The following is a 15,027-nucleotide window of genomic DNA, read 5'->3' as shown; positions in this document are numbered from 1 at the left end:
CCATTCCTTCTCACCAGTGCTTTTCCTTTTGAATCAGAAAAGGCACAAGGAACATGGAGGAGCTGCCAGGACAGAGCATATGCTCTCACTGGGGACCTACACTGCCGACCTACAGATGCCATATCAGCAGAGACGCGAAGGAAGGATGATAGTGAGATGGGGCAGGGAGCTGAAAACCACAGGAGAGATGGGATTTGGGAAAGAAACGGACAGACACTGATAAAAGAAGAGCTGCCCTATTTTAAACATTTTTCCACACAAGATACAGAACTGAAGAAATAATTTTGAAAATAGGACCAGAAATGTTTAGTGTTAACTGAATCTGTTGCTAGACTTCTTTTGAGACTCAGATGTGAAGGGAGAATGGGAGAGGAGAAGAACACTGATGAAATGAAATGAGAAATGAGGGTGAACAGAAAGAGAGAGGAGAGGGCATTCTAGGCAGCACCGAGGCAGACTGTTGGCAACAGACACTAAATAATGTACTGAAAGCAAGACGACAAAAGCGTTAGACTTTTTTTTTTTTTTTTTTAAACAAGCAACATTTTAAAAATGGTAAACCTAGATGGAAATCATTTGACAAAATTCTGCTAGCATTTCAAAACATTATTACTTGCCCTGTTTGTTCATTCGGTTTTTTTAAGTTTCATGTCAGCAGAAACAGTGGTATTTACCTAGCCACTCCCCGCAGGTCAAATCTAAGTAAATCTGGGTGTTGCTAATGCCGATCCTTTTCCAAATGCCACACAGCCACCACACTGATAAAGGTAAAGCATGAATAAAGCTATCAGAGGAGGTGTTTTGTTTTGACATGGAGTGACTATTAAAGTGTCAAAAAGTAACAAAATACATTAAAAACACAAGTTCTCACAGGAACATGACAAATATATAAAAGGAGATTTAAAAAAAAAATCTATCCAATACAGTTGTTTTAATAAAGATGGAGCCTGTTGTGGCATGTGCTCTGTGGTAGGATATGAAGAGGATCGCATCAACTCTCTCCTATGCACAATCTCGGGGCCTACACGCCAGGTACTACTGTCGTCACCTGAAATCGCATAATCTCCACTTGGCGATGCCACAGTGATTGCAGATGCATTGCCGATGCTCTCAACTGGTCCAAGACCCACGTGGTTACTGAAACTTAATACATGCCACCCCATAACTTTAGCCAGCTGCTGGACTGCGTGCACTTGGTGCTGCGACATCTGAAAAGGAGGACAAAACAAACAAAAAAAAAGATCAGTATTAACAGTAAAATCCTATTATAACTGGTGAAGGGCCATACTGGACCTGACCAGGCAAAACAGCAAAGAGATAAATGTAAAGATTTCCCACAAAAGAATGAACAGGAAACGTTCTGTCTACTCCTAGGAGAAACAGCAACTGGAGCAGCAAAGTTTCTTCGGTGGGGAACACCCTCGACACTTTTTACCATGATGTTGCTTGGGCTCTAGTGAAGTGTGCCTGAAGGCTTGGTGGAACTCTCTTCTCTTTCAAGGTTTAAACTGCCTCTATCATCTCCTTGATCCACCTGGCTAGGGTCGATTTAGAGGCTGCTTCCCCCTCTATGTGGGCTGTTGTACAGTACAGTCTGTCGGATTTCCTGAAAGGGTTTGTAACTGAGAAACCTTAGTAACATTTGCCTCATGTCCAGGCGGTGTGGGTCTGCATCCCCCCTTAGTTGATTTGTCCTTCTTGAAGGCTGGCAGGGTGACCATCGGAGGTGAAATGGTGATAGAACTTTATAAAGGAGGGGACCGGGTGGAAGGTAACCGTATTCTCAGAGAAGATTAAGTACAGATCCCTACAGGAGAGGGCTGGCATCTCTGAGACTCCTCTTGCTGAGCTGATGGTCACCAAGAAAACCGCCTTCAGAGAGAGATCTTTAAGTGATTCTTGTTTCAATGGCTCAAAAGGGGGGGGCCGTTCAAAGCCCTGAGAACCAGGTTAAGGTATCACAGAAAGTCCAGGGGCCAGATTGGTGGTCTAAGGCATTTTAACCCCCTTAAGAAAATAGACCACATCTGGGTCTGTTGCTATGCAGATGTCTTTAACTAGGCCCCTAAAGGCTGAGATGGCCACAACCCGCACCCTTAGTGAGCTAAACGACTAGTCCCTGCTGGATGAATTCCAGTATGTGGGTTCAATCTGCTTTCCATGGGTACGTCCTACCTTCAGAGAAGGCCTCAAACATTCAGTGCTGCATATGTCAAGTAGCGTTATAGAAATGTTAAATAGTAGTAGTACTGTCACTTGACAATTTACTAAAAGTACACAGAAATTAAATCACATTATTATTAACTTACAAGTAGAAAGGCCTGCATGATTTATTTTGAGTGCCTATAACATTGTAAGAGGTTTACTGTGTTAATTTAATTGCTACATAGACAGGAAGAGAGAGAGAGAGAGAGAGGTGATGTAAATAAAATTATATAAGACATCTGTTCAATTTTAACACACACATTTCCGTGACAGTTTTAACTTTATGCGTTTGCTGCTAGTGTCACAGGGGTTTCAAGATGCCTTGGATATCAGACAAATGGGCAGACTGGGAGCACAAATAAATAGCAGCCACAGCAGTTTATGAGCACAAATATTTAAAACCTTATCAAGCAGCTGTTATCACTCATCTACTGCCCACCAGATGAAATACAGCTGAATGTGTGAGCAGCTATCGCATTCCAAGATCATGACTGGCTGATCGGCCCATGGAATCAACGTCTGAGCAAGCAAAGGTTCTTAAATTAAGCAACACGAATTCAGCTCTTGCATTCTAAGTGGCTTACCCGTGTCAGAATAAAAAATTCCTGCAACTAAATTATTTTTCAATAAGCAACACCTACCCATTAAGACTGCCATAGGATTCACAGAGTATGTGTTTTAGCAAATACTCCGAATATCCAACAGGCCACTTTAACAGAGGAATGCTTATTATTGACATCCTGCATTACAGACAGGCTTCACTGAAGTGCTGAAGTTATAGAGAGACAAATCACCAAAGGGCATAAATAAATTGGGCAGACTAGATCCGCCTTACAGTCCCCTTATGTGGCATCATATTCAATGTTTAAATAAGTATCAGGTAATCAGCATTTCCTGCCAGTGTCCTCAACATAAACAGTCCTTGGATCAAGAACTGCAAACCCATCGACGATGTCTGAAGGATAGATTTTTAACAGCAAAACAATACACTAAAAGCAACAGGGTTGATTCATCATGCATTTATAAGAGATCAATATGATCAAGCATGCTAAAAAGAGATTAAACAAAGTCTTAAAACAGTTTATACGCTATACTTCCATTAGTCACATTAAACATCACCTATACTCCTTCCTCTTTGCTAAAAACACACTGATTTGTAGATCTATCAGAAAGTCTAATGTATGTTCATTTTGTAAGCTGGCTAGAGCTGTGTTTTGGCAGCCTATAAATACTGGAAATAAATAACTGGCAATCTACTGTCCCCATTTATAAAGAAAAAGATTAAAATATAATATATCCTCTACACAACTTGCAAAGATTTGTGCTATCACACTAAGTTCCACATCAGATTCTGCAAACAGGCAAAGTGCATGTTCAGGGTTTGAAAAAGTCCACTAAGGATGAAATGCACTATCCATGTATGACTATCCCACAAAGTGAAATTTAAACTTACCTGTTTTAATTTCCTTTCCATTAGTCCTGCCAGACCAGTCCAGACAAGTGGATTATGTCCCCTGCCAGCAAATGGAGAAAGCAAAAAAAAAAAAAACCACAACCTCAAAGCTGACCACTCCTATAGGGATCTAGTGCGGTCTTCAGCATCCTATGTCAGAACTAAGACATTTTCTTTTCCAAATTATCACAACTAAAATCAGATGCAGCCAAAAAATTTCATTCCATGATCATGAACCCAGGAATAAGATAAATCCCTACACAGATGTCACAATAGACCAATTATCTTGAGAGCCCTTGATCATTGGATAGGTTCTGGATTGGTCTGGCAGACTAAACTTACCTGTTCATTTCCTTTAAACATCACCTTCCTTATCATCCATGTCAGATCAATCCAGACAAGTAGGACATACCCAGCCAGGCAGGAGGAAGCCACATTAGCTCTCCTACAGCCAAAGCATAGGCTCTTCTGGCCTGAACACCCACTCTGAGGTGCGCATAGAGCAGGGATGCAATGGAGACAATAGCACTGCTCTGCCATTATCCTCTAGAAAGACAGATTCTGACTCTGCCTCCAATGAATCCTGTGCTCTTGTCAAATGGGCTCACCTGTCCTTTGGGATCTGCAAATTCTTGCTGGAGTGAGCCGAACTGCTCATCTCAGTGATTTCTCCTGAAATCAATGCCTTAAAAACCACTGCACTTTAACAAGACACATCAATAGACCAAAGACCTATCCCAAGAAGAAACTGGCCACCTACAAACATCTCAAAGGTGACCATCAGATGAGAATGGCCATCCCTGTCCTGGCCTACATTGCCCAACTTTGTCACCATCATAAGTGACACAACCCCGATTTAGACACAAGTGAAACAGTACTCTTCAAAGAAGCACTGTACGCAGATATACCCTTTCCTTTAAAATTACCAAAAGCCACCAAGGAGAACAGCTGCAACATATTATCCTGTGATGCCTGAGAGGGAGGAGGGGGCTGGATCCCTGCAAAACTAAAGTTAAAAAGACTTCCCACAGCAGACAACTTAAGATTTTTGACTCCCCAGAAGAAAGTATTCCATACGAGTAGCAAGAGAGCTTCCATAACTGTACCTTGCAGCAAGCCAGAGCCTGTCTCTGCCCTCTGCAAGATTTGTGGGTTATATCTTCAGCTTTCAAGTGCCTGAAAAGCAGAATATAAAGCAAATAAATACATCCAATCTCCTCTGGCAGAAAGACGAGACTGAAAGAATGGACTTCCTCAAAGGAAAATATTTGCCATCTCCTCTGTAAACTGACCTCACAAGCTCTACGTCAGATCTGCTATGTGGTACTCTTTTGCACCATCAAAAGCCATAACCTCCAATACTAAGGGGTACATTTTTAAAGGCTGGCACATGTTATAAAATCCGACCTGTGTGCCCAAGGGGGGGGGGGGGGGGAGGGTGTATTTTATAAAAACCATGCAATGACTCAAATCAGGCCACTCCCAGTTCCCTATCCCCCTACCTATCTTTCCTCCCTTTTCCCCTCTCTTCCCCTACCACTAAACCCACCCTAACCTAATTTGTTTTGTTTTTGGAACTTACCCGCTCCATGGAGCAGGAGTAAGTTCTGCGCACCGGCCGGCCGCCAGCACGCACTTCACCGGGACAGCACAAAATGGCGCTGTCCTGGCCGGCCCCCGCCTCACCCCTTTTTAAAGGCTGGGCACTTCTGCGTGTACCCGGAAATACGTGTATGGCTGGGCTGTTCTGGGATTTGTGTGCACCAGCCTTTCAAAATCCCCCTCGTAAGTATCCTCCCTACGTAGCCTGGTCCTCTCAAAAGCCAAGAATGTAAGAGAGACAAATGCAAGGTGATGCATATAAGGAAAAATAACCCAAGCTGTAGTTACACAATGTTAGGTTCTATTTTTAGGAGTTACCACCCAGGAAAAAGATGTAGGCATCATAGTGGATAACACATTGAAACTGTCGGCCCAGTGTACTGCGGCAGTCAAAAAAGCAAACAGAATGTTAGGAATTATTAGAAAGGGAATGGTGAATAAAATGGAAAATGTCATAATGCCTCTATATCGCTCCATGGTGAGACTGCACCTTGAATACTGTGTACAATTCTGGTCACTGCATCTCAAAAAAGATATAGTTGCACTGGAGAAAGTGCAGGGAAGGGCGACCAAAATGATAAAGGGGATGGAACAGCTCCCCTATGAGGAAAGGCTGAAGAGGTTAGGGCTGTTTAGCTTGGAGAAGAGACGGCTGAGGGGGGATATGACAGAGGTCTTTAAAATCATGAGGTTTAGAACGGGTAAATGTGAATCGGTTATTTACTCTTTCGGATAATAGAAGGACTAGGGGGCACTCCATGAAGTTAGCAAGTAGCACATTTAAGACTAATCAGAGAAAATTCTTTCACACAACACACAATTAAGCTCTGGAATTTGTTGCCAGAGGATGTGGTTAGTGCAGTTAGTGTAGCTGTATTTAAAAATGGTTTGGATAAGTTCTTGGAGAAGTCCATTAACTGCTATTAATCAAGTCGATTTAGGGAATAGCCGCTACTATTAGGCATCAGTAGCATAGGATCTTCTTAGTGTTTGGAAACTTGCAACCTGGATTGGCCACTGTTGGAAACAGGATGCTGGGCTTGATGGACCCTTGTTCTGATCCAGTATGGCAATTTTTTATGTTCTTAAATTAGGGACCAGGACCATCCAGTTTTGCCTTTTGGCAGGCTGTCAACTCTCCACAGATTGTAGCCGCCCACCTGGCACGTGCCTACTCACAAGGCAGGCAGAATGTACCGGCTGACATGCTGAGCCGCTGTAACTTACCTCTGGTGCTTCCACTTCCTCTTTTTATGGCCATACCACAAGTAAGAGGAGGGGGGAGAGTGATCACTTCAGAGCCCCAACCAAATCCAAATGCGACAACACAAGAGGAAACTGGAAGGCAGTTCAGGAAAAAGGCTGAGCTGCAAGTTTTTTTGTGTTTTTTTTAATATAAACAAAACTTGACTGCCTCCCTGTTGCTCTCCAAGAATAGAGGGAGAGGTGCTGTCAGAAGCTTCCCCACCTCCCCAAAGGGACAAAGTCACCAGGAGTCATCCAGAATTTGAACCATCAGCACAGTAACTCAGACTGTATTCCCAAGGAGAATCAGTCCAGAGCACACCCAAGACTGCCTATGCGCCAACAGGAACCTGATCCGATAGCCTTCCTGGGAGTGGCATAATCTTCATTGTAGCTCCGGTCTGTTTGTCTGCAGTATCTGCTGGCGACAGAGAGGTATGGAAAAGTTGAAGGCAGGGGAAGTGAAGTCAGCTTTGAGTTCTTTCCTTCCGTCTCCATTTGCCAGCAGGAGAATATAACCACTGGTTATATTCCTGTAATCTTGCATGGATACGAATAATTCATTTGCTCTTTTTCTGTGGGCTGTGTGTGGGGGAAACAGATAAAGTATGAGTGCATTTCTTCCCTTCTGAATGTACACCCCACCCCCCCATGCAGCCCTCCCCTCTCTCTACTCATTTCACCTAGGGGCATGCCTCTCTCCTCTTCTCTCCCCCACCATTCTACTCCCCCCAATTCTGTTGCCTACTGAGTTTTCCCAGGCTGGACTGGGGCCAAAGACGTGGATTCCTCCTCCTTCCTGGGCCCGAGAGGGAGCCAAAGGCAAGGATCCTGGATTGGGAATGAAGATTCTGCTGCCTCCTCTGTTTAAGAAATCCACACGCCTATGAGTGGCTTTTTAAACCCTGTGCATGTTTATTATAAATATGAATAGCACTTGTAGTAAAGAGCAATTAGGAGAATCAGAAAGCACCTAGATGCACACATATAGGTGAATTTTAAAAGCTCGGTGTGCGCCAAAACCAGCAGATACGCACACATGTTGGGCCAGCGTGCGCCAAGCAGATTTTATCAGCCGCCAGTGTACGCATGGATCTCCCACTACTCAGACAAATAAAAATAAGTTGACAAAAAGGAACAAGGCAAGGCATGGGCATGTTAGGGCCTAGCCAAGAGATGAGTGCGTACTTATGCGCACTGGTGCACGCAGGGGGCCCCTGCCATATAACTTTACATCCGATATGGATGATGTGCAAGTGTTAAAACTAAAAACAATTTAGGAAGTCAGTGGGGTTTTAAGGATCGGGGTGAACGGGGGGGGGGGGGGGGGGAGAGGCTATTAAAATTGAGGGGTTTGGAATTCCTCTCTCAACTGGACGAACTGGGAAAACTGTGAATGGCGTTGGCGCGTCCCTTGTAAAATGTTTCCCCATTTATGCGGTAGATACATGATTCGCACGCATATTTATTATTTATTTCTTTTGTATACCGACATTCGATCGAGATATCACATCGGTTTCCAGATAACTAAAGGAATAGGGTGATAACAGCCCTATTTTACATTATAACATGGTATTAAATAGATATAAGAATATTTTACATTATAACATGGTAATAAATATAACAAGAATATTTTACATTATATGCACGCGTCCATTTAAATCTGAGTGCAGATGTACGCACATCCAGGCTATTTTATAACATGCGATGAGTAATTATAAAATGGATGTGTCTCTAGGTGCAGGCCGAACGCACGTACATGTGCACCCGCGCGCCTGTTTAAGAGTTGCCATCATATTGAACAGATTCAGAAATAAAGATGTAAGTACCCGTTATATATTCCTCACTAGATAACATGCTCCCTTTTTAACAGGACACATTTTGGTAAGAAGTAGTTGGTATTGTCCATTTGTAAGAGCGCTGCATTGAAAGATTGCCAGAATGGTTTTTCATTAAGCAGTATAAATGTTTTCTGGACAGTTCTATCTCACAGTAGTCAAGAAAGAGTAAACTACATGAGGAGCACACGCTGTTGTGTGCAGGGGAGTAGTTGCTGTGGTGTAGCGTTCTATAGACATTGTCTCTACTTTGGAATAGTTGAGGGGAAAGCAAGTCTGAAGCTTTCCATTCCTATTTTAGCTCTTTAAAGTCCTAAGGCTGTGGACTGAGGAGGAGTGAACATTACCCCAGGAGTGGCTGACCACTCTCACTTATAGGATTTTTCTGAGGGAAGAAGAGAGTGTTCTACCTCCAAGCTCAAGTGAGTTCTATTTTGAGTTTGCAGAAAGGTCTGGAAACCACACAGCTCAATGCTGCGGTTCTCTTCAAGAGAGGGGTTTTCATTCTGACTCTTCCAGGTCAGTGTGATCCTCCAAAAAAGGTGGAACATCACTGAGAAGAAGAGACTTTCCTGCAGAGCATCCATCGGATTTCAGTACCAAGGGGTGCCCTAGCTAGTATACAAATCCTCAGAGCCAGCCCATTAGAAATCCCGCATTAGAACAGAAAGGGGATCCTGTTTGGTTTTTGAATGTGCAAATGGAAGAAAGATTCATCTCCATGTAAATGTTCTGTTTGCCAGATTGTCACAACTGAAGCAGCTTTTTTTCCCAGTAAAGTTTACCACTGAAATACCATCCAGTGCATGGAGATTGTTCTGTCTGCTCCAAGGGCTTAGAAAGTAATCTTTCTCTTCTCCGGCTTGGGAATGGATCTACCCCTGCAGCTCCCCTTTACAGTGAGGTCTTAGGAGGTGGATTACATATACAGTTTTAACATTAGTTTTAAACCTAATTTCGCAAAAGGTATAGATATACCAATGAGAGGAAAAGGGCAGACAATTCCATGAAGAAAGTACCCCAAGCTGTCTAAATGTATGCACAGATGCAGTTTCCTGTCCTAGCCACGTGGTTACAAAAGTGTCCCAGATGTAGCAGACTGCAGGGAAAAGACAAAACTACTACGTAAAAATTAGTCTTTAGCAGCACAAGTATTTATTCACAAAAAATCCAACACTGCTAAACACTGCAGCTGTCCAGGAGCCAACAGTAAGCTTGCTGAAGTGGAACTTGAGTTTGCATGGTAGCCAGGCCAACCTAGCAATGGACTAACTTGAATAGGAATTCACCTGGTTAGGTAAATAACAGCAAATCAGTTTCAAAGTCACCAAGCACGCAAAACATCTGCATGCTAAACTGAAGCAAGAGCCATTCCCTGTACGTACCAGGATCAGTCCAGGACACCTGGGTTGTGACTCCGCACCAGTAGATGGAGACAGACTAAAACTTGTGGGCGGAGCCATATATAAGCCCCTGCGCCAGTCACAGCCCCTCAGTCTTACTCTGTCTCCAGTAGATGGTGCAGGTGCGGTCACAGCTCCTGCCTGCCCTGGTTCTGGTCAGGGTTGGTTCTTTGTTTCTTGGTTTTAGGCCAGTTTAGGCTATAGTTAGTTTGGTTTTTTCTGCAGTTTTAACTTTTTGAATTTTAAATTGTCACTGTCGTTCCGTCCGCCCTGCCTCCCAGGGGGGTTGTGAGGTCCTGAGGGGACTACCCCCCCCGGTTGAGGCCGCTGCTAGGGTCGAGGACCCGGCTTTACCAGTAGCAGCGTCAGGGGTGACACCGGGGAGCCCGGTTCACTCACCCCTGCTGGATTAGGGCTCCAGGACCGTGGACAGTGAGCGGTGTTTTTGTAAAAAAAAAAAAAAGTTTTGCGTTGGCTTTTGTTTCCGGCTCTCTCTTCCTTCGCGTCGCCGCTCCGTGTTGGCTCCGGGGGGGGCGCCGCTGGCAGGGGGGAGTTCGTTTCGCTTAAGTTTATTTTGGTTACTCGCGTTGCTTTCCGTTTTCGCCGCGTTTTGCGTCAGCATGCCTCCTGGCTCGTTCTGTTGGGCCTGCGGCTCGGTCGTTTACTCCCGGGGGGCTTACCAGGTCCTGAGGGGACCATTTTCCCCTGGTAGAGCACCGACTGGGCTAGGGGTCGAGGATCCTGTGGTACTTTACAGCCCAGCCGGGGTGTTGCCGAAGAGCCCGGCTCCCTCACCCCGGCCAGACCGCTGGACCGTGGCGAGGGACAGCTGCAGGTAATTAAAAAAAAAAAAAAAAAAAATTGAAAACCGGAGCGGTTTCTCGTTTCAGCGCGAGCGCAGGGGTTTACCTCTATACCGGTCGGGTCGGCGTTTCGTTTCCTCCCTCTCCCTTTCTCCCGCTTAATTTTTGTTTTTCTGTCACACTGCCGAGCAGGCCGCTTAGGTCGGCCTGCTCGACTTGCGGCTCCAGCGCCGCACGCCTCTCTCGGGCTCAGCTGTCTTCAGGCTGCGGCACGGGGGGCACAGGGTCGTCGGCCTCGCTTCGGGGGGGTGTTTGTTTGGCGGCAGCCTCTCGTTTTTGCGGTCGGGGTCCGTCCGGCGGCTTTCCCCAAGCTGTTGCCGTCTGCCGCGGGAACAGATTAAAAAATAAATAAATACATAAATAAAAAAAAATAAATAAATAAGTCGACCTCTCGAGCGAAATGCGCGGGAAAATCGGCCATCTTTGTGCCGGCTTCAAGCGCGACTCCAAGCGCGGCAGGCCCCGAGGATTCTCCTTCCCCCCCCCCCCCCTAACGGCCGGCTCCACGGTCTGTTCGCCATCGGAGGCGGTGGGGGGGAGGGCTGGGGGAGCCATGGCGAACTCTGCAGGACTCTTTGCCCCTGATTTATTTTGGCCAGGCATAGGTTTTTTTAAGGCCCGTAAAGCCCACAAGCGACCTGATGGCCAGGCGGAGGGGGGGGGCCTGCGAGGCCACTCACGGCCCAGACACGCCCCCGGCCACGGAACACGGCGGGGCGATTCATAGCCACGCACCCGGTACGGACCATACCGCCTAGAAGGGGCACGGACCCTACCTCGGAGTCATCGGATCCGGAAATTTTCAAGGTGCCTTTCCCTCCTCCGAGGGGAACTGAGGGAGATGGCGCGCCACCGCAGGGGGCGGCGAGGCAGAAACAGGCTTCGGAAGGGGATGGCTCGGGATTGATTCGCCTCTTCATAAGGAAGGGGCTGACCCATGTTTCCCGCCACCCTGGAGGAGTTGGGAATCGCCACGCCGCCTGAGCGGTCTCGGCTGGGCTCCATTCCTTTTCACCTCTCTGTGTCAGCTCTGCTCTATCGAGAGGGGGATGCTCCGGTTTTGCACCTGGAGGTCGCGAAAGCTATGGGTACGCTCTCTCACTTGCCGGAGGACGACGGGTTTCCCTAGGGGTAAACCGGGTTTTTCAAGCGGCCCGAGGACAGATCCAGAACGCGGTCTTCGTTTTTCGGCCAGGTCCCGCTTTTGTGGTCCCAGGACGTCGCGTCCTCAAGGGTAGTCCGGTCAGTCGTTTAGTCTTCCTCCTCCCGAACCCCGCTTTAGCGACAGCAGTCCTTTCGGGGGCAGCGGGGGAGCCCCGGCAGGCGCAGAGTCCGAAGCTTCGCCATGAAGGGTGGTCGGTCTCTCTCTCTCTCTCTCACCGCAGCCCCGGCACGCCGTTCCCAACGTCGGGGCGCGGTTGGTATCAGTTTTTCGAGCGATGGGCCGGCGTAACGTCAGTCCAGTGGGTCCTCCATGTGAACAGACGCGATTACCTCTTCCGTCCCGGTCTCCCTCGCGGCGGGGGAACCGTTAATCCATTCACTTCATCGTCCCCAAGGAAGGCGGCACGTCCAGTCCAATGCTGGATCTCAAGAGTATAAACCGATGCTTTCGCGTTCCTCCCTTCAACATGGAGACGGTTCGGTCGGTGATTGCCGTGGTACGGCCAGGCGACTTTTTGGCCCCCCTAGCTCCCATGGAGGCGTATCTTCACGTAGGCATTCAGCCATCGTTCCAGCGCTTCCTCAGGTCTGCGTTCTAGGACGGCAATATCGGTTTCGAGCGCTCCCGGTTGGTCTCGCGCCGGCCTCCCCGGACATTCACGAAGGTGATGGTCGTGTGGCGGCGCGGCGGCGCCGGGAAGGTCTCCTGGTCCTTCCTTACCTGGACGATAGGTTAATTCGGGCGAAATCCGAGGATCACTGTCGGGTGCCAGTGGTCAGGGTCCTACAACTGTTGCAGTCCCCTGAATGGGTGGTCAACTACAACAAGTGTCTTCTGACACCCACGCGGACCTTGGATTATCTGGGAGTCGTTTTCGACACGCAGCAGGGCACGGTGTTCCTGTCGCACGAGCGGATATGCAACCTGCGAGCTCCAGTACGGTGCTTATTGTCTCTCCGCCGACCGCGGGTCTGCGATTACCTTACGGTCCTAGGTTCCATGGCTTCAACGCTGGCGCTGGTTCCCTGGGCGTTCGTTTATCTGCGACCATTTCAGTCGTCCTTACTATCCCGCAGGAAGCCGGTTTCTGACGAGTTCCACTTACCGTTTCTACTAGGGGGACACGCGAGCCCAGCCTACTCTGGGGGCTGGATTCCAGTCATCTGTCCTCTGGAGTGTCTCTTCGGGGGCCCAATTGAACGGTGGAGACCACGGATGCCAGCCTCTCCGGTTGTGGAGCGGTCTGCCTAGGGAGCTCGGTCCAAGGCCTATGGTCAGTGTCGCCAGCCCAGTGGTCTATCAACAGACTAGAGACCGGAGCGGTCCGTCTGGCTCTGCAAGCCTTCCTACCGGTAGTGCGGGAAAAGAGTAAGATAAGCAGAGGGATATCGGACAACGTGGCCACCGTGGCCTACATCAATCGCCGAGGCGGGACAAGGAGCCCACCGGTGCCGAAGGAGGCTCAGCGCTTCATGGTCTGGTCAGGGCTACATTTCAGCAACATAGCAGCCTCTCACATTGCAGGAGTCGACAACGCTCAGGGGGAGTTTCTCAGCCGGCGTCGCCTGGACCCCGGAGAGGGGGAGCTGGCGGACGAAGCATTTCTTCTCATTTGCGAACGTGGGGAGTGCCCCACATGGATCTGATGGCCACGTGGCACAACGCGAAGGCGCCGCGATTCTTCAGTCGACGTCGAGAACGGGGGGCAGAAGGCGTCGATGTGTTGGTGCTTTCTGGCCGACGAATGTTCTGCTGTACATGTTTCCCCCGTGGTCGATGTTCGGCACGATTCTGCGGCGCATAGAGTTGCACCCAGCCAACGTGGTCCTGGTGGCACCGGAGTGGCCGCGCCAGCCGTGGTTCGCAGACCTCGTCCAGCTCGCAGTAGCGGTACCCCTTCAGCTCCAGGGAAGGGCGGGTCTTCTACGTCAGGGCCCCGTCGGTTTGGTGGATGCGGATCACTTCGGTCTCGTGGCATGGCTTTTGCGAGGAATCGGCTGAAGAGAAAAGGTTACTCGGATGCGGTGGTAGCCACGTTGCTACGTTCCAGGTATCAGTCGCCGTCCCTGGCTTATGTCCGTGTCTGGGGGGTTTTTTGAGGAATGGTGCGTGCAGCGTGGGGTGGACCCCACTTCGTCTCTATCTCCATCATTCTGGCGTTCCTCCAGGCGGGTCTAGCCAAGGGTCTGGCTTGCAGTTCTCTACGGGTCCAAGTGGCGGCACTTGTTTGCGAGATAGGGTCCGTGGTATGTCCCTGGCTCTTCACCCGGATATATCCCGTTTCCTTCGGGGAGCTAAGCACCTTCGTCCTCTATTGAGTCTCCACTGTCCGGCTTGGAACCTTGATTGGGTTCTCTCCGCGTTATGCGCGGCGCCGTGTTGAAACCTTGTAACGCGTACCTATTAAGGATCTCACGTTGAATACGGTGTTCTTGGTGGCGATTGCTTCGGCACGGCGTGTTTCGGAGTTACAGGCCTTGTCCTGTAGGGACCCCTTCTTGCGTAGTTCCGATTTCGGAGTTTTCTTTGCGGACGGTTCCTTCCTTCCTGCCGAAAGTGGTGTCAGCCTTCCATGTACCTCTATCGGTTGCGCTGCCCGCTTTCGCGGTCACGGAGACCTCTGATCCAGATGCGAGGGAATTACGGCAGCTTGACGTACGGGGCTCCCTCCTTCGCTATCTGGAGGTCATTAATCCATTTCGGGTCACAGATCATCTGTTTGTTTTTTGTTCTCTGGTCCCAGGAAAGGAGCTGCAGCATCCCGCGCGCAGATTGCCCGTTGGTTCAAGGAGGCCATTGGTTCGGCGTAGATCGCCCGTTGGCTTAAGGAAGCCATTGGTTCGGCTTACTTGGTGCGGGGCGAACCACTTCCCGTGGGTCTTCGGGCTCGTTCGACTCGATCTCAAGCTGCATCTTGGGCGGAAGTTTCCCAGGTGTCCCCTCAAGAGTTTTGCAGGGCGGCTACCTGGAAGTCGTTGCATACCTTTATCAGGCAGTACCGGTTGGATGTCCGGTCTGACGACTCCGGAGGTTCTGGAGAGAGGGTACTCCGAGCGGGACTCTCTGCTTCCCACCCTTGGTAAGTTTGCTCTGGTACATCCCAGGTGTCCTGGACTGATCCTGGTACGTACAGGGAAAGGAAAATTAGTTTCTTACCTGATAATTTTCGTTCCTGTAGTACCAAGGATCAGTCCAGGATCCCGCCCGCAGTGCTACGTTAAAGTAACGGGGAGTCCGCTCATTGGTCTGGTCT

The 15,027-nt window shown here is 48.6% G+C and overlaps 1 protein-coding gene across 2 annotated transcripts in view; it reads right to left on the bottom strand.

Moving 5' to 3' along the window:
• MED17 (mediator complex subunit 17) overlaps positions 1-15,027 on the bottom strand; it is a 95,626-nt gene that overhangs the window by 10,167 nt on the left and 70,432 nt on the right. The window contains exons 11-12 of one of the 2 annotated variants that reach the window (XM_029602331.1): positions 1,049-1,208; positions 637-758 (exon numbers count right to left, since the gene is read on the bottom strand). In XM_029602331.1, coding sequence (XP_029458191.1) covers positions 652-758; positions 1,049-1,208 — 267 coding nt within the window. In that variant the 3' untranslated portion in view covers positions 637-651. Of the gene's footprint in view, positions 1-636; positions 759-1,048; positions 1,209-15,027 lie in introns of those variants that run through there. The other variant, XM_029602330.1, reaches the window with a different exon arrangement.

Source organism: Rhinatrema bivittatum, chromosome 5 (genome assembly GCF_901001135.1).
Source record: "Rhinatrema bivittatum chromosome 5, aRhiBiv1.1, whole genome shotgun sequence".
NCBI classification, from domain to species: Eukaryota; Metazoa; Chordata; class Amphibia; order Gymnophiona; family Rhinatrematidae; genus Rhinatrema; species Rhinatrema bivittatum.
This window is presented reverse-complemented; position numbering and strand designations above follow the sequence as displayed.